This window comes from Hemicordylus capensis, chromosome 4 (genome assembly GCF_027244095.1).
Source record: "Hemicordylus capensis ecotype Gifberg chromosome 4, rHemCap1.1.pri, whole genome shotgun sequence".
In the NCBI taxonomy this organism is placed as follows: Eukaryota; Metazoa; Chordata; class Lepidosauria; order Squamata; family Cordylidae; genus Hemicordylus; species Hemicordylus capensis.
In genome coordinates this window covers 51,828,573-51,848,098 of record NC_069660.1, presented here as the reverse complement: position 1 = coordinate 51,848,098, position 19,526 = coordinate 51,828,573, and the positions used below count along the sequence as shown (strand labels likewise).

The following is a 19,526-nucleotide window of genomic DNA, read 5'->3' as shown; positions in this document are numbered from 1 at the left end:
TTGTTTCTTTTCAATGAAAAATAAATAGTAAAGAGAGAGAGACTGAAATCAGATAGGCGAGTTAAGCACTTGTGAGAGATCGCTGTTGTATTCAGCCCAGCACAACTTCTCTCCAGTGGCTGTTACCCACTTCAATTTTCTCTTTAGATTGTGAGCTCTTTGGAGGCAGAGATAAAAATTTTTATCATATCCTTTTCTACATAAATTGCTTTGAAAATGTATTATTATTAAAACTAGTTATATATAATGGTTACAACAATAAAAGCATCTATTACTGAAGCTTTTCAGTGAAAAATTCAGTAATAATAATGAAGTAGTTAAACATATAGCACAACACTCCCCACATAATTAAATACAATGGTTACGGCTTATATTAATCACAACTATTGTTCTCCATGTTATGTTCAGCTTTATACCTTGGATGCTTGAAATGAAATCTGGATAAATCCAGTGATGATGATCGTCCCCGGATAATGGCACTCATGGTATTGAAATATTTCTGTGAGAAGGTTCAGAATTCACTGTTTTAGTTATTAATTAATTTACATTTTATATCCCACTCTTCCTCCAAGGAGCCAAGAGCGGTGTACTACATACTTAGGTTTCTCCTCACAACAACCCTGTGAAGTAGGTTAGGCTGATAGAGAAGTGACTGGCCCAGAGTCACCCAGCTAGTATCATGGCTGAATGCGGATTTGAGTTCGGGTCTCCCGGTCCTAGTCCAGCACTCTAACCACTACACCATGCTGGCTTAATCTTCTATACCAATTTTAGAAACATCAACATTGAAAAATTTCCACATTACAAAGTTTTCAAGATTTCTATGCAGTAGGTTTTCCAGCATTAATTGGGCTAGTCTGGAGACAAATATAGTACAAAAAGGTGGTGTTGTGATTTTTGAGGATGCAGGAGCAACGTTCAAGTCATTTAAAATAACTTTTCTCCAAACAGGAAGAGCTAGCGATAACCCGGAAGTCCTTCTTAGGGGACCCCGGAAGTTAAAACCGACGCTCCTGTCCAGGAAGGCAGCAAAATATCGCCCTTCCTTTGAAAGGGAGAAAAAGGAAGTCGCTGATAGGCCACTCGTCAGAAGTGGAAAGTCAGGAGGGTGCTTCTTATTGGCGTCCATGGATAAACGCAACAGAAGAAAACTTGCGGGGCCGGAAGTACGTAAAAAGCTCGGGCTGAATCTACCACTAGGAGGGGGGAATAGCGACCGGAATCCCGGACCCCTCCCTCGAGGCACCTGGGGCTTGGCCCCGACTCCCGGAACTGCCATGTCGGAAAGGGCAGCTCTGAATGTGGGCGGGGAGGGCGAAAGGGGACAGGGGTCTGGAACTGCCTCAGGCTGGTGAGTAGCGAGACTCTTTTACCTTACAGAGCTCGCTGGTTCGTTCCGGTGAGGGAGCGATAGTGGGCTGTGGAGTCGAAGGGCTGGGTTGGGCTGGGCTGGGGGGGCTTGAAAGTGTCGGGTTCGCGGTCGGCGGTGAGGAGGGGGTGCTGCGAAGCTCAGGCGGGTGTGCGCGCGTGTGACGGTGTCCCTAGTTATCTGCGGACGGAGCGCAGCCTTTTGTTTCCCCGGCCTGCTGCTCTGAGAGGCTCGGCTGCCACAGCGCCGCTTAGTGTTGGCCGCTCTCGCCTGCCTCGGCGGCGCCAGATGCTCCCTCGCAGGCCCTCTAGCGGCCTGAGAAGGGCCGCGCCGCTTTTGTGCGCTCCTGTGTCCTTGCTGCAAGCCTGGCTCGTGTCGGTAACAGAGTATCCTTTTCTGGGAGGGAGTAGCGTAGGAGGCAGGCTCTTGTCTGGGGCTGCATAGACAGAGACAAAGGGTGGGATGGAAGAGCCAGCTCTGACACTTGTAAGGTTGGCGGCTTTGGCTGAAGCTGTTGCTAGAGATCACACACACGATCACACACACACACACACACACACACACACACACACACACACACACCGGCCTCCCAGTATTCTTTTCAGTATTTTTCAGTGTTAACAAACCATTGAAATATGCAGGGCTGCTCTTAATAGTCACCTAAAGATTGATGCAGATTCCCGGAAGACTCCAATTCAGTCCTGGAGTTTAGGCAACCCTAGAAGTAAAGCATGTGTAGTTTCAGAGATAAACCAAGACATTTTGGTGGCTGAGTTAGGCAGTCCAATGGCACTCGTCTCCCTCCACTTCCCTGCCCTCCACACGTCTCCTAATGGTAAAATTAATAATCATAATTTTTTAAAAGGACCATTTGCTGGCCTTTCATTGTGTTATTGTGTCTGAGGCAGGCTGCATCTATCCAGTTCCACTCGGATGGGTCGTTGTCTTGATACTTTGAAGAAATAGATAGAGGGACATTCTTCTTTGGGGAACAGAAATTCAGAGGTTTCCTTCCTACACAAGAAACAGACATAGGTCTGAACTACATTAATGTGAATAAAGGCAGCTGCTTTCCCCCTGCTTTAGTGCTATAATTAACTATCAATGGTTCAGCTAGGGTTGGTGGTTTTTTCCCATTCCTATCCCTGTAACAACTGCATTTAAGGCAGGCATTCCTTATCTGCGACTTCTCTCAATTCCATCTCTATGGAAGGAAAAGCAGCACTTTTTGAATTTCTTCCTGTCATGTAGCTATTAAAGGTCTATCAGGAAAAAAGTGACAACTTTCAACTCTGTCAATGGAAGAAAACAATTCTGATGAGTTGCACTATCAGAATAGTAGGATGCCACGTTGGAATGATTTTATTGATATGGTTTGATTGTTCAATGTTCTCTCATTTATTGTGTTTGGCAAGGTGGGGAACACTTGATAAATCCTATGTTGCTTTATGAATAATTTCAGAATTGTTGCAGTCTCTGGCTGACTAGATATAGTTGGGCATTGTTTCCCACACATCATCTTGAAACTTCCCCTTTTTCTGACAATTAGAAAAACAATTTAAAAAAAAACACCTGAGTCCATTAGTAGCACAACTGGCAGAAGTGCTTTTAGACAATAACTCTAGAAATTTTCATGCAGTCAGAAGTTGTGGAGTGTGTGGGTGTTTCCTCCTTACCCAACACTGCAATCATAGCTGGGTACTCAGAAGGAGAGCAGCAGGGGCTGATACCGGGAGATGGAGCCAGTCAAGTTGAGATTGCCACCTGTGTAACCAAGTAAGTATTGCTACCATGGCAGCATACCTGGGAGGAGTGCAGGTAACCAAAGTACTTGACCTGGAAGATAGTGCTTCACTTGCACAAGTGCATGTGTGGCAGCACTGCCAGCAATTATTTGAGAGAGTGGACAGGGAGGCTAAGGAGGATAGAAAACAGCTGACAGCCCTGGGAGGGAAGTGAAACAAGAGAAGCTGCTGTGAAGTGTAGGGGTATGCACAGAACTGGTTTTGGCGGCTGGGTTTGAATCTGAACAGAACTCAAACCAAATCTCCAGTCCACAAACACTTGGTCAAACCAGGTCAACCTGGTCCAAGTGGCTATGCTTGTAAAGGAGAATCCAGTGAGTCTGCCTTTAAAAGGGTTCTAAGGGTGGCTGGACGGTGGCAGGTGCGGTTTAGAGGAGCCGCTGCCATGGAATTGGTAAGGTTCCCTCTTGCCGCTCCCTGGCCTTTTAAAGGCAGGATTCCCCTTTGCTTATAAAGGGGAATCCTTACCAGATCCCTCTTTACAAGCATAGCCCCTCAAACCGGGTTCACAGATCGACAGTTTGGTTTGAGTTCTGTTCAAATTCAAACTAGCACACACACATGACCTCAGTACTGGGGTTAAGGGCATACTTGCACCCTTAACCATGGCTAAAGACTGGATCAAAAAGTCGGTTGGGTGGGAGGGCAGCACCGGGAATGGGCTGCCTAGTTTGGGTTAGGCTGCTCATTTGAATACACTTAGAATCTTACAAACAGCCATTCTTCTTCAGGTGCTATCTCCTACCTGAAGTTAGCTATCATTAAGGTTATAGCCTTAATAGCCTTCATTAAGGCTATTCTGACTTTGGATGCCATTGCTCTAAAAGGTTGTAAGGATGTGCATCAGACCATTCCCACAAATTTTCCAGCCAGGATGTTCTTTGTCTTCCAACTTTTCTTCTTCCTTTAATCTTTCCCTGCATGATTAACTGCAGTAAGAAGTACTGTCCTCTAATAACATGGCCAAGATATTCAAATTTTCTTCTCTTAATTATGTTAATTAACTCTTTTTCTTTTGCCATTCTTCTCAAAACTTCCTCCTTGGTAATTCTATCTACCCATGATATTCTTAATATCATGGGTTAACGTCCATATATCCAGAACTCGAAAGATTCTAGTTTGTTCATATTCTGTTTAAGTGTCCCTAGCTTCAGTTCCGTAAAGCAAGACAGCCATTAAGGAGTTCGATTATTTTATTTTGAGCATTTATATCCCGCTTTTCATTTCTGAAATATTTTCAAGACAGTTTGATGTAATTTTGTTGCAACAACAACGAAAAAGATATCCGTAGATAAATCAGCAATACAAAAAATTCCAGCATCATTGTTCATTAAACTCTTGCTAACTGAGCAAAGAGGCACCTTTTTAGAATGGTGATTCTCTTATATTTATCGGGGGGAAGAGCAACTGGCCCCAGCACAGCATCCCTCCAGTGGCTGTTGTTGGTGTCTACGTTGTGTTTCCTTTTAGATTGTGAGGGGACAATCTTTTGTCCTTAAGGGACAAGGAACAATTTTATTTGTTTCTTTTTCTAGGTAAACTATTTTGGAAACTTGAAAAACTGTATATAAACCTTGTAGGTAGTAGTAAACCCTTGGTTGAATAACTGTTTCAATCTGGTAAGTAAAGTTGTGCCATTGAGTCGGTGTCAACTTCTGGTGACCACAAGTCATGTGGTTTTATTTGGTAGAATGCAGGAGGGGTTTACCATAGAATGCAGGAGGGGTTTACCATATTGCGCCTTCTCCTGCGCAGTATGAGATGATGCCTTTCAGCATCTTCCTATATCGCTGCTGCCCGATATACACACCAGCGGAGATTCAAACCAGCAACCTCTTGCTCTCTAAGCAAGTTATTTCCCCACTGCACCATTAGATCGCTTCAATCTGGTGCCTACAATTTAATAAAAATGTGTGCCATACATACCTCTTTGGGGAAGGTTTTTCTCTGGGCAGTTGTCCCTTTTGCTAATCTACTTAGGATAGCTTTTATTCTTAATATCTTTAGTTTATAATTCCTGTCTTTAGGTTACCAATTTCACACTGTTGTCATGTATTTTACCTCAGTTTAGAAGTAAATGAATGTTCAACATTTCAGTTGAACACAGATGTTATGTGGGATTTTTGCGTACAGTTCTGGTCACCATATTTTGAGGACACAGTACAGCTGGAAAAGGTGCAGAAGAGGGCAGCAAAGATGATCAGGGGCCTGGAGCACCTTCCTTACAGCATCTGGGGCTTCTTAGGTTGGAAAAGAGGCAACTACGGGGAGACATGAAAGAGGAGTATAAAATTATGCATGGAGTAGAAGTAGTAGACAGAGAGAAATTTTTCTCCCTCTCTCACAACTCTAGAACCAGGGGCCATCCCGTGAAACTGAAGGCCAGGGAATTTAGGGCCAACAAAAGGAAGTACTTTTTCACACAGCGCATAATCAATCTGTGGAATTCTCCACCATGGGATGTGTTGATGGGCACCAGCTTGGATGGCTTTAAAAGGGGTTTAGGCAAATTCATGGAGGGCGGGTCTATCACTGGCTACTAGTTTGGTGGTTATAGGTCACTTCCAGCCTCCAAACACCAGTTGCAGGGGAGCAACAGCAAGAGAGAGGGTATGCCCTCACCTCTTGCCTGTGGGGCTTCTCGGAGGCATCTGGTGGACCACTGTGTGAAACAGGATGCTGGACTAGGTAGGCCTTGGACTTGATCCAGCAGGGCTGTTCCTATGTGGTGTTTTACATACTTAGGAGCAATTCTTACAGTCTGTTATGTTGATATGGCTGCCACTGAAAACCCCAGTCCACACAGGCTTCTTAGCACTTGGGGAGCTGGTTGGCTAAACTGGTTTCTCATGTGGTCTATGCAATTTTATCTGCATCACCAGAATTGCTTGAGAAAGAGGGGGTTTGCTGGTATGGGTAAAATTGCCCGAAGTATCCAGAGAACATTTTTTGTCTTGGTTGAAATACAATAACAGAGTTTAAGCTGTTCTACAGTGCTTGAGCTGTTAGCATACAAAATGAACCAGGCTAGCACTGATCTAGCCTTCCAAATGAACTAAGATAGTTTTTAATCATTAGACTAGGATAAGAGTTTGATAAGTTCAGTATTTCTGAAATATTCACAGTATACCGCTTTTAATGCAAAATAATCAAAATGAGTTGCATCTGAAGAGAGTTAGCCATGACTAAGTAACATTGACATCAGTGAGACTAGTTAGTTATGACTAAATTAAGTCCCATTAATTTTAGTGGGTCTTGGGAATTATTATTATTATATTTATATCCCGCTCTTCCTCCAAGGAGCCCAGAGCAGTGTACTACATACTTGAGTTTCTCTTTCACAACAACCCTGTGAAGTAGGTTAGGCTGAGAGAGAAGTGACTGGCCCAGAGTCACCCAGCTAGTTTCATGACTGAATGGGGATTTGAACTCGGGTCTCCCCGGTCCTAGTCCAGCACTCTAACCACTATACCACGCTGGCTCTCCTTATTCTAACTTCCTTAGGAAATAACCCAATATTTATTATTATTTCTACCCTGCTTCTCTTTTGATGAAATGTCAAAGCAGTTTATGTGCGATAGATATCTATGTGATATGTTTCCCTTTTAAGTATTTCAGGCCGCATATATCGAATAGTTCAAACGACTGGACTGGATGGGAAAAATCTTCTGAAATTGCTTCCAGTTTCTAAACCTTCAGGAAATGTTGTATCCTTGGCTCAGTCTCCAGTTATATCCGATAAACTTAAAGGGAATACCTCAGTTTCTGGTCGTGTTTCTCTGAATGACCTGTTTGCAGACACGACTACATCTTCATTTTTAAACCCTGAACTTAAGATGGCTAATCCTGGAAAACTAATTCTACCAAAGCCATTGGTTCAAGTGGAAAATGTGAAAGCATCTCCTGCTATAAAAGAGAACCCAACTATACCAACCATTTCTAGTACTCAGAATAACTCTCTTCCAGCTGATAGATCATCTTTGCAAAAGGATACTGCCTTAGTTTCATCGGACAAGAGCAATGCAGCATACGTATTAGTAAAAACAAATAATCTTCCAGTGACTGTAAAGTCTCCAGTATTTCCATCTGGACATCATCTCCAAATACCAGCTCATGCAGAAGTGAAATCTCTTCCAGCTTCTTCTCTGCCTCCAGCAATTCAACAGAAGATATTGGCGGCAGCAACCACCTCAAATGCCTCTGGGGCATCTGAAGCTGCAAGACCACCGACTTTTATTTATGTTTCACCAGTAAATACAGTGAAAACAGCAGCCTCAAAACCCTTACAAAATATATGTCCAAAGCCTGTTGCAGAAGTTTCAAAATCATTACCACTGACAATGGCACAAACAGCAGTCAATAATTCTGCCCCAGATATGATGGTAAAATCTGATAGCCAAAAAACTCAGGCAGCTCCTATGAAGTGGGTTGTCCAGGAAAACCCACAGTCATCAGCACCTTGCCTTGTTCCAGTAAAGTCGTCAAATAACATGGCATCAAAGATCTTTAAAACTTTGGTTGATATGAAAAGTGTACAAAGCAACCCTGTCAATGTTCTGCCTGCGAGTTTCAGTAACTTGAGTGGAAGCCAAGCAAAAATAACATCTATTAAAGACAATGCTTTGGTTATGTACAATGGGAAGGTCTATCTGCTGACTAAAAAAGAGCCTAGCCTTGTGTCAGCACAAGAAGACACATCTTCCAGTCCTCAAGCACATTTTGGAAAACGCACACCACAATTAATTAGCTCAGTAGCCGATAGTACAATAACCAATCAAGTTGTCAATCTAGTGCTGTCAAAAAACAAAGGGATTGAATATAATGCAAAGGTTCCAAAGCCATGTGATAATACGAGGCCTCACCTTCAGTCTGCATGGAATAAAAAATATCCACATGCAAATCTGCAAATAAGTAGCACCAGTCAACATGAGGCAATATCCACCTCGGAACCCATTCCAGTTAGAATGAGTATTGATCAAAAAACAGTTATGAAGAGAGATGCAAACCATAATATCCTAGATAAAATTCTTGCTCTTAAAGCAGCTTCTGCTGTTTTAGAGCCATCGGCAACACATAGTGTTTTCAGAGAAGAAGAGCAAAAGGTAACTCACTAGAACAAATTGTACAAATGTATCTTTGGTTTGAAGCTTCAAGTATCCTAAGTCAGTATTCTGTCAATAAGTACACTTTAAAAAATAGGAACCCAGATAATTAGTGGTTTTGTAATGCCCCCAAAAGATCTTACTAGACCATTGGCAGAGCAGGTGAGAGTTCAAAAAGAAACCTGTGAACTGGTTTAATTGCTTGCTTTTCCCAGTTTGTCAACTTCTAAAAAAAACCAAAAACAAAATCTCCCTCTGAAATTATTCTTTCTGCCAATTTCTAATATGAATAGAAAGCTAATGTTTCCATTCCGTCATCTTGTTTCCCCCAGCAGCAGGATCCTGCATGCCTTTCTTGACAGTAAAGCAAATTCTTTGTTGCAGTGTCTGTTCGGTGTCTCTGTATCTAACAGAGCTGCCTTGCAAGCTACTAAGCAGCTGGGGATAGCCATACATAAAAGCCAAACAGCTGTGATATTTGGACTCAGGGTCAAAGTCCTGGCAGGGTTCACAAGTGGACATGTGAAGAATTGTTTCCCCTACTATTGTAGTCCCACCGAAGGAGGTTAAAGCAAATGTATAGGTATTAGCTAGCTTTCCTTTGTATTTTCCTTAAGCCACATTATGCCGTCAGCATTATGTCTATTGGAGCCCAAGTAAGTTCAGAATGAGGGTTCTATTTATAGTGGGAGATAGTCTTCATCGGATGGCAGCCACATCATAAACTATTGTTACTGTTCTTGGCCGGTGCAGAACCATAGAAATACTGAAGGATTTCTGGTCTTTGTGGCTAAATTCAGTGTGTTTGAAATACAGAATTTGTTCAGCACTTTTGCTGACCTCTCTGGTTATTTAAAGTTGTGTGTATTCACGCGAAGGAATTGAGTGACTTTCTTTGCATGGGTGCATCTAGCTCGGACTCCTACTGACAGTAGCTCTTCAGGGTTTTAGGCACAAATCCTTCCCAGTCCTACCTGGAGAGTCCTGAGATTGAATTTGGGACCCTTTGCATGCAAAGCAGATGCTCTGCCACTGTGCTACGGCCCCATTCCTTTTCTTGGAGGAGCATTTGTCCTTAGAACAAACAATGCTTATTCTATAAATAGCAGATTAGAAAGCATAGTATAAGTCAGGCTTGCAAATAAGTCCACAAAAATTACTGGCCCATCAAATATTTTACTAACACCCCTTTCCTACATCATTTGTAGCACATTGCTATCCTCAGTGAGGGAGAGGAGACCCTCTGGGTTGGTTCATATCAGGTGTGACATCTGAACCTTCCTAACTCCAGTGGTTACCCACTTCTGCCTTAGAATTTACCGACTTCAAGCTGACTTCTATAACCAGGATTTGAAGTCAGCTTGACAGAGTTGGTGGAAGTGAGTAACTGAGATCAGGCAACAGACTTGGACAGGTTGAAACATCATGCTCAACGGGTGCCCGTGCTCCCTGCAACCTCTGCTTTCTCTCATACCTACTTTGTAACTACTTGCAGGCAGTTGTGTGAACTCACCCAGTGTATCGGGGCTTCCTTGTTTGGAAGTGATTTATAGCTATTTGCATGATGCTTGTCACTGCAAGATGCAATCTTCAAGTCTGATACAAGTAGAGTACACTATACTTTGTTTTACATATCTGCATTCTGCACTGGACCCTGAACAAGGCATGTCTTACTGGCTTGCGCTTCCTTTAGTCTGCTGAGATCTTGGGCTAACAAATTGGGCTCTAGGAGCTGCAGTTTGAAACCACTATCAGCTTTCTCTTCTCTCCCAGGCCAAAGTCTTGGGTAAGGGGAAATCTTTCTGAAGCACATAAGTAATCTCTTAGGCCAATGGGACTTGGGTATTTATTTATTTGTTAGATTTTTATACTGCCTTTCATTAAAACAATATCAAGATGGTTTAGAAAACATTTAAAATGATATAAAACTATAAAACAGTTAAACAAAAATATTAAATTGGAATATAAAAATACAAATTAATTAAAAGTTTAAAAAGCATACACAATGGGACCATAATACAGAACAGCAGCAACAAAAACAACACTCCTATAAAACCCTGGTTAAAAAACCAAGGTTTTCCTCTTCACCTGCCTCATCCTCTTACATGTTCTACTTGCTTGTTTGGCTAGCCTAATGTCTAGGGGTGGGGTATAGTCCATGTTTATGCAGTGTCTCAGGCAGTCACCATTCATGCATCACACTCAGATGATGGCCCCTTCTCCTTTGCAAAGTGTATTTGGAAATGGTGACTTGCATTGAGAGAGATTCCCCTGCCAGTTGCTTTTTGCTCCAAATCTGCTTTCCCATGCTAGTATTCTGGATTTGCGCTTGCTTCTGGATTTGTGCTTACCTCTGTGGGTGTAAAAGCAACTGCAGAGGAAGTTTAGCGGGGAATGACTGGCAGAAGAATAGCTAAGCACCTTCCCCCCACCCCCATGATGAAAAGAGCCTTCTCCCAACTTGCTCTGCAAGAGAGAGAAGAGGCCATTGGGGTTTACACAGAATTGGCTGTGTAGCATGTAGTTTATCATACAGTGACCATGCAGGTCTCACAGTAGATCCAAATTCTTTCCATAGTACTGCACTATCCTAACATCCAAGAGCAAAGAGGCACGAACTGAGCATTTAAACAAAAGACAATCTCTTTCACCAACATGGAGTAACTGATAAAAATTCTAAAATAATCCGATTGGCATTAACTAGCATTCTGTATGTAGAGATGATTTAATTCCCCTTTAAAATATTGCAAGTTAAAATGGAAGTAACAAACTCCTCTGTTTTACTGTAAACTGACTTGCTTGTTTTGAAGCAATATATACTTATTCTGAAACTAGTTTCTGAGAACATTTGGTTCTGCTTCCAGGGAGGGAGAGAGGACCTGGTGACTTATTAAGATGTTAGTCTTACACATTCTGTGAAACTAAACCAGTATTTATACCACCATGTCCTAATGTGGTATCATGGCTTATATATATTGACTGTTTTACTATTTTAGATTGTGAAGATGAACTTGGGACTGGCTAGTCTTATCACACATAGGAAAGAGCAACAAAGAAAAAAATATCTTGAACTGAGAAAGAAATTTGGTCTCTCTAAAGAGGAGAGAGTATACCTGAGGAAAATTCCTCCATCAGTTTCTCCTACAACATCAGAAGCAACTGAGTGTTCCAGCAATGTACAAATAAGTGACACTTGCAAATTGCTGCCAACACCTATAAAACCAAATCCTGAAGAAGAGGAAAAGGTAATTGGACTGCTTTCATATATCATACATATGCTATATTATTATTTGAATTCAGTCTATTAGCATTCATTCTATATTGCAATACACAGTAGGTAATGTCTCTGGGGATGATTGGCTGTGCTATTGTGATGTCTTGAAATGTTTGTGGGGATTCTGACTGCTGAGTAAACAGACCAGAACAGTTGGCCTAGAAAACTCTGACACAGATCCTAGGTGTAGTAGAAGCTGTGGGTCAGTAGTAAGGCTGAGAACTAGGAAACTGGATGGAGGAGGTAATCAAAGGTGAGAGAGCAAGGAGAGAGCAAGCAGTGGATTAAGAAATAGAAACTTGAAAGAAGAATAGATGGAAGTGAGGAAAAGAAGTACAAAGAGGAAGAAGGGGCAACAAAGCAGGGTGTTGGAGTAGAAAACTTCAGATGCCTTAAGGACATTTTGACTTCTTCAGAATAGCATTGGAGATACTAGCTGACATACTGCACAAGGGTACATCTGCACTTTAATACTGCATGCATGCAAGTTGCACAAATGGACAAATTGCACGAATAATGTTATATAAGAGTAAGCCCATTGGAAATAAATGAACCTATGATCCTCACTGCCCATTGAGTTCATCAGGGGAGGTTTCTGTGCAGTTGCCACCGGCTCATCTGGTGACTGCTCAGGGACAGCGCCTTCTCCATTGCTGCCCAGTCTCTGGGATGCACTCCCTACCTATAAATCACTGAAGGCATGGCCGGTGGCGTGGCCGATGGCAGCTGCCAAAGCAGGCCGGACTGTAGGACTGTGGGTAGACTGTATCGTGGGTGGAGGTTTGGGTTAGAGGGCTGTTTTTATCGTCCTGAGTTGTGCCAGGCCTATTTGATGAGATGTGTTTGGGCTCTCCTGAGTGGGATGGTGTGGGGTGTGTGTGTGTGTGCGTCCAGCAGCCCTGGGACTGCTATTGCTGGAGTGGTGGGGAATAGAAGAATCAGCGCTGGCAGAGCAGCTGGCCGTTACAGGGGAAGGGAATTTAGTAATTTAGTAACTATTTCCACTGCCAACTGCTCTGTCAACTCTCAGGCCTTGGAGAGCAACACTAACTACCCACAGAGCCTGGCCTTGGTCCTTTGTAATGCTAGGTCAGTTCAGAATAAAATCGAAATTGTCCATGATTTGATCATAGATGAGGGAGCTGACCTCATGTATCACTGAGACCTGGTTGGGTGAGATGAGTGGTCCAGTGTGGGCTCAGTTTCTCCCTCCAGGTTATTCTGTTGTGGAGCAAGTTAGGGGAAGTGGGCTAGGGGGTGGAGTGGCTGTGGTCCACAAGAATATCATCTCCCTTACCAGGGCCCCTGTGAGACAGTTGACTTATATTGAGTGTGTATTTTTGAGGCTGGGAACTAGGGATAGATTGGGGATTCTGTTGGTGTACTGTTCACCCTGCTGCCCAACTGACTCCCTAACTGAGCTGAAGGAGCTGGTTGCGGAATTGGTGTTGGAGTCTCCCAGGCTCTTGGTGCTGGGGGACTTCAATATCCACTTTGGGGCTGGCTTGTCTGGCGCGTCTCAGGAGTTCATAGCAGCCAAGACAACTATGGGCCTATCCCAATTATTTTCTGAACCAACTCACGTTGCCGGCCACACACTCAATTTGGTCTTCTGTTCGGATCAAGGGGGTGTTCCGTGGGTGGGGGATCCGGTGGTTTCCCTATTGTCATGGACCGACCACTACCTGGTTAAGGTTGGTATCACGGCCACAATCCACCCCTTCAAGGGTGATGGACCTGTTAGGATGCTCCGCCCAAAAGGGCTGCTGGATCCAGTAGATTTCCAAAAGGCCTTAGAGGGTTTTGAAGTTGGTGTGGCCAGTGATTCTGTCAATGCCCTGGTGGGAACCTGGAATAAGGAACTCACCTGAGCAGTAGACACGACTGCTCCTAAGCGCCCTTCCAGACCTGCTTCAAAAATGGCCCCCTGGTATACTGAGGAGTTGCGAGGGCTGAAGCAGCTGGGTAGGCGACTGGAACGCAAGTGGAGGAGAACTCTATTCAGATCTGACAGGATGCAGCATAGGACCTATTTTGAAGGCTTATGCGGTGGTGGTGTGTCTAGCAAAAATGGGATTTTGGACAGCACACATTGCCTCCATAGGTTCATGTCTGGCAGAGCTAACCCGGGTTATGAGGAGTATGATTTCTGCTCCTTCTACTTTAAATCAGTACCTGGAGGCGCTCTACTGTGACGCTTTTGGTGGGTTCTTTGCAGCAAAATCTCCTGTATTCAGGCCGACTTGTACTCCACTATTTCTGCAAGCTCTATGAAGGAGGTGTCCAGCGATCCCTCTTGCAGTGTTAGGTTGGATCAGTTTCAATCTGTGACTCCTGAGGATGTGAACAAGCTGCTTGGGGTGGTGCAACCTACCACTTGTTCTCTGGACCCTTGCCCAGCTTGGCTGCTTCGATCTAGCAGGGAGATTGTTGGAGGGGGCCTAGTTAATATCATAAATTCATTGCTGAGGGAGGGTAGGGTGCCTCCATGTTTGATGGAGGCAATAGTTAGACCTCTTCTTAAGAAGCCTTCCTTGGATCCCTCAGCGATGGATAGTTATAGGACGATCTCCAATCTCCCTTGGTTGGGCAAGGTGATTGAGAGGGTGGTGGCTGACCAGCTCCAGGCTGTTTGGGAGAAAACTGATTATCTAGACCCATTTAAAACTGGCTTTAGAACGGGCTATGGGGTTGAGACAGCCTTGGTCGGCCGGATGGATGACCTTTACTGGGGGATCGACAGATGGAGTGTGACTCGGTTGATTCTCTTAGATCTCTCCGCGGCATTCAATACCATTGACCATGGTATCCTTCTGGGTCGGCTGGGGGATTTGGGGATAGGAGGCACTGCTTTGCAGTGGTTCTGCTCCTATCTCTCGGGTAGATTCCAGATGGTGGAGCTTGGTGATAGTTGCTCCTCAAAACGGGAGCTGTTATATGGAGCCCCCCAGGGCTCCATTCTGTCACTAATGCTTTTTAATATCTACATGAAACCGCTGGGTGAGGTCATCAGGAGTTTTGGTGCTGGGTGTTATCAGTATGCTGATTACACCCAAATCTACTTCTCTCTTTCATCCGCTTCATCAGGAAATGCTGTTCATTCCCTAAACGTCTGCCTACAGGCAGTAATGGGCTGGATAACAAATTGAAGCTGAATTCAAGACGGAGGTGCTCATTGTAGGGGCTCAGAATCTGAGGGATGAGTTAGATCTCCGTGTGCTGGATGGGGTAACATTCCCCCTGGTATCTCGGGTGGAGGCCATGGCCAGGAGTGCTTTCTCTCAGCTTCGGCTGATTCAACAGCTGCATCCATTCCTTGAAGAGGACGACCTCAAAACAGTGGTGCACCAGCTGGTAACCTCCAGGCTTGACAATGAGGCAATGCGCTCTAAATGGGGCTTCCTTTGTATGTAGTTCAGAAACTTCAGTTAGTTCAAAATGTAGCAGCCAGGCTGGTCTCCGGGGCAACTCAGAGAGACCATATTATGCCTGTTTTGAAACAGTTATACTGGCTGCCAATATGTTTCCGGGCAAAATACAAAGTCCTGGTTATTACCTTTAAAGCCCTAAACGGCTTAGTTCCAGGTTATCTCAGAGAACGCCGCCTTCTGCATGATCCCCACTGCACTTTAAGTTCATCTGAGGAAGTCCGTCTCCAGTTACCACCGGTACGTCTGGTGGTGACTCAGAGGTGGGCCTTCTTTGTAGCCACTCCTGGGCTGCGGAATGCGCTCCCTGCAGAAATCTGTAATTTGAACTCTTTGTTGACCTTTAGGAGAGCACTTAAGACTTATCTGTTTGGTCTGGCCTTCCAAGATTTTTACATTGTTGTAAGGGGTTCTTAATGTACTGGGGTTTTTTTAGGGTTTTTTAATTGTTTTTTAACTGATTGTTTTATGGTATTTTAGGATTTTTGTTTTTGTTGTTGACTGATTTTGACTGTTTATGTTTTGTTTGTAAACTGCCCTGGGCCAAATTGGGAGGGGCGGTATAAAATGCAATAAATAAAATAAATAACAAATCATTGTAGTTTTAGCCTTTTTACTTTGTTGTAATTTGTGTCTTATTCTGAGCCATCCAGAGATGCAAGTTTGGGCAGGATATAAATATGTCAAATAAATAAATAATGGACTTGTGTAACATCGATTGCTGAGCTTGCATGCAGGCAGCATTACTGGGCTGATGTACACTTGAATGGTATGTCGGCCATTATTTATGGTCCTGTTAATTCTGAGAGTATTTTTGACTTACCATGTGTGGATTAAAAAGACAGAAATGGGTGGATGCTCAATAGAAGTTGGAAGTAAGAACATTTCTAAACGGTATTGCTTCATAAGAACATGTGTCCATAGGGCATATTTCTTAATGCTATACAAATACATTAAAAAAAAATTCCAGCCCACACTTATCCCATATATGATTGCAGAGGTCTATATGATTTCAAGCCAAGAATCCTGATGACAACTGGGGAAATTAGAGTAGTTAAAATTCTCAGTGTAAAATAATTTCCCCATCACTTGTGTTTTTAAGTAATGGCACTCAACAGCTTGTAAAGTTCTTGGGATAAATTTATCATGCACCTATAATACATAACTATCTAATGGTGTCCCCCCCCCCTCTTGACACAGATAACTGGGCAACAGGAAGAAGAACTGAACCTAAAGAAGAAGGCAGAAAGGCCACTGGTACCTGAAAGCACAAAGAGGAGGAAAACAGGAGTCAGTTCTCTGCAGGACTCGAGCTTGGAATGTATTGACTCTTATCCTGTAATGGATAACCCAGGTAGCCCTTGCAGACAAGTTGAATCACAGCAAGAAAATCCTACAAGCTCTGTGCAGTTTTCTCAGTTGGAGGATTCTGACCCAATTCCCAATGAAGAGGACAACCCACTGAATCCTGTTCCACACTGTTGCAAAAATGAGACCTCCCTTAGTGAAGGGTCTTTCAAAGAAGATTTTTTTCCATTCAGCCCTCCAGACTTGGATGAAATAATAAGAGACGAAAAAATAACAAGGCTTAAACTTCTGCTGAGTGAACAGAATGCAGTAGTAGAAGAGATTCGTAAAAAAAAGCAGCAGACTTCATAAACCTAATCCTTATCCAACCCAAGATTCTACTCCAGGCTGTTCACTTCAGTGACCTTACTAAAAAGGTTACCTGTTATGTTTAAAGTGAAGGAAAATACTCTTAATTTTTTGATGTTTGTGCCGTTAATGAGTGCAAATATAAATATATGAATCCCAGTGCTGTAGAATGTGTCAGTCTAGGTCAGATCTTAGTAGAAATGTATAATGTGCAGAAAATTCTAGGTAGCATCCAAAGCTTTGGTGGAGTGGTGCTCCATTATCAGAAGCTCCTTCTGCTTGAGAATTGCACTGATGTAAGATCCCTTATGCTTGCAGGAGGACCCCTTGTGTGAATGCAGATGTCTTTCTGCTAATGGAAGGCACTTCTAATGTACTGTTCTGCCAAAGGTTTGGATGCCAATACTATTTTGTTCTGTATGTTCTCTCATTTTTATAATGAATACAATTATATTCTTGCTGGTCTCAAAGCCAGGCTCTTATAACAAAATGAAAATAAGATTTTTTTAAACTGTAAGTACAACTTGCTTGATATTGAAACAAATTTACTAGCATACATTTCATCTAGAAATATTTACCTGGTTGGTATTTTAACTATTATTTGAATAGACTAATTCTATTTCAAGAAAGGAATGAAAATGGAGCAAAAGTGTAGCATTTCTGTCAGTGATAAAGTTTATTACTGTATTTCTTCAAACTTGCTGTATAATTAGTACAGTACTGTTTTAAAATGTCAAATTTTGTAAATGTTTAACTTTTGTTTTCTAAAGAATAGATTTATAGTAATTTCATTTTGGTTGCATAATGTGATTTTTAGGCTAAATATAAATTTATACACAACCCAAATGTTTTTATTACTATTTTCTTGGATCAGTTTTACTCCTCAGCTCTTTTTTAAAGTATCAGGTGTATTTCTGTTTTCTCTAATGAATATATACAACTAGGAATTCTTCATGTCTCATTCCCATAAAACGGATTACTTTAGTGTATGTCTCTGGTTCTAGCTTGGTATATTATCACGCTGGAATATATTTGTGAATGAAAACTAGTTCACAGATAGATTGTAAACTTCTGCCACAATGTTTTTGACAGTGTTTCTGAAATTTTTTTACAACAAAAATAACCACAATATTGCACAGAATATACATGCAGTTCCTAATCTGATGTACTCTTCCAGTTCTTTTAAATTAAGATAGTGGTCTGCTTCAGACGTAACAGCAAGAATGAGTCTGGGAATGCCACAGGCCCATACACCCCCTGCACCTTTTGGGCATGAAAGGAGGAAAGGGAAAGCTTTTCCTTTCAGTCTGAAGTCAATCACAGTTCAGAATATCATACTAACTCTAAACTAACTCTAAACTGTGGTTTACTTGAAAACTGTAGTTAGACAAAACAAAACTCAGTTTTGAGTTTGTATAGAATGTGGAACAGGTTACTTGAAACAGAAAGCAAAAGCTTTCCCTCACCTTCCTCCTCACACACATGAAAAGGGAACAGAGTGGGACAGCAAGTGTGTAAGCCCACAGCAACAAACTGCATTATTTTGTAGGATATCTTGCAAAACAGAACCTTTTTATATTTTCTCCTTTAGTTGTGGAGCCACTCTGTGTGAGATCCAGTCATACTGGCAGTACCATAATTGTTGAACTATCCATGGAAAACAGTTCCTAATTCTTTCCTGCCTTGGTTGATACAGTTTATGCTAATAGAATTCTTGTGTGGGATATGGAAGCATCTCCAAAATTAAATTGATTGGGACTAGTGTCCAGTATAAAATCTGGAACATGCTTATTCCAGGTTTTTCTTCTGCTGTGTAAAGAGGCTGAATAACACTTCTCAGTCTACAAACACAGAGTTGAGGGAGAAGTGCAAGAAAAAAGAATTGTCAGTATTGTGCGGAAATGGCTGCGTGGTATAAGGTAGCAAAAAGATTTGTTACAGAAAGGACAAGATGGTAAATTTGAGGGAAGAGTGAATCCATTTACTCTTAAAGAAGGCCTATAAATGAAGAGTTTATCAGCAGCTAGTAGCACTGGAGCGAGAACCTGTTAATGTGCTGAATGTGAGAAAACTTCAGTTGAAGCTCAGGGTTAATGTCACTCCAGAAACCTAATATAACAAAAAGTAATGAGTGAGACTCATTACATTTGATTTTGCATTTTGTAAGATGAAATGGAAGCCCTATTTTTTTGCTGCTCTTAAAGGACACTTCAAAGAGGGATGCCCTTTGATGGCATTTATTAGTAGTAATCAAAGCACCTGCACCCCCAAACATACTGAGTGGGTAGGCTGGGGGCAGTGTTGCACAACATTATCTATAACTATCTGGTGACAGTATTGAAAATCTTGCTTTTCTTGCATTTGTATCCAGACTGCTTTGTAATAAAAATGTACAATCTTGCTATGGTTTTGTTGTTGCTGTTAGTGACCAGTCAAGTTTATATAGAACGAGGCTCTCTATTTAGCAGCCCATATTTAAACAAAGTTAGTGGATTTGCTTGAAGTCTTACAAATGCTAGGTCCAGTGATAGAGACTGCAAGAAAGCAGCATGACAGTTTCAACCAGCAAGCCTCTCTATTGCAGAATTTAACATTTTTCTGCAAGGATGCTGACTTCTGATGTGTTGAGAGCTATGGGATTCTTTAAATCAAAGGGACAAGCAAGTAGTAGATGCCATTAGAAATTAGATTGCCAAGTAGATGAACAAAGCATGGATTTTGGGGAATGTGAATGCACAAGAAAGGAGTGTTGATCCCTCACATTCCCTTCTCACCTTTACTGTTGCATGCCATGCCCCATGGAAGTTTTCCTGGAATGAAACCAGTTTCCTGTGATACCTGCATTGGGAAACTGTGGCTTAAATGCTCCCTACATGCTAGAATATCAAGCTA

At 42.4% G+C, this 19,526-nt stretch overlaps 1 protein-coding gene across 2 annotated transcripts; it reads left to right on the top strand.

Annotated features, from left to right (window-relative positions):
- Window positions 1-1,172: 1,172 nt before the first annotated feature.
- Window positions 1,173-19,035, top strand: LRIF1 (ligand dependent nuclear receptor interacting factor 1). 2 transcript variants are annotated; one of them, XM_053243363.1, is made up of 4 exons: window positions 1,173-1,351; window positions 6,785-8,276; window positions 11,273-11,521; window positions 16,179-19,035. In XM_053243363.1, the coding sequence occupies exons 1-4, from the start codon at window positions 1,278-1,280 to the stop codon at window positions 16,635-16,637; spliced, it is 2,274 nt and encodes a 757-aa protein (XP_053099338.1). In that variant the 5' UTR covers window positions 1,173-1,277; the 3' UTR covers window positions 16,638-19,035. The 2 variants fall into 2 exon arrangements, with proteins under 2 accessions (XP_053099338.1, XP_053099339.1); XM_053243364.1 differs by having other exon boundaries at window positions 1,189-1,351; window positions 6,793-8,276.
- The last annotated feature ends 491 nt before the right edge of the window (window positions 19,036-19,526 follow it).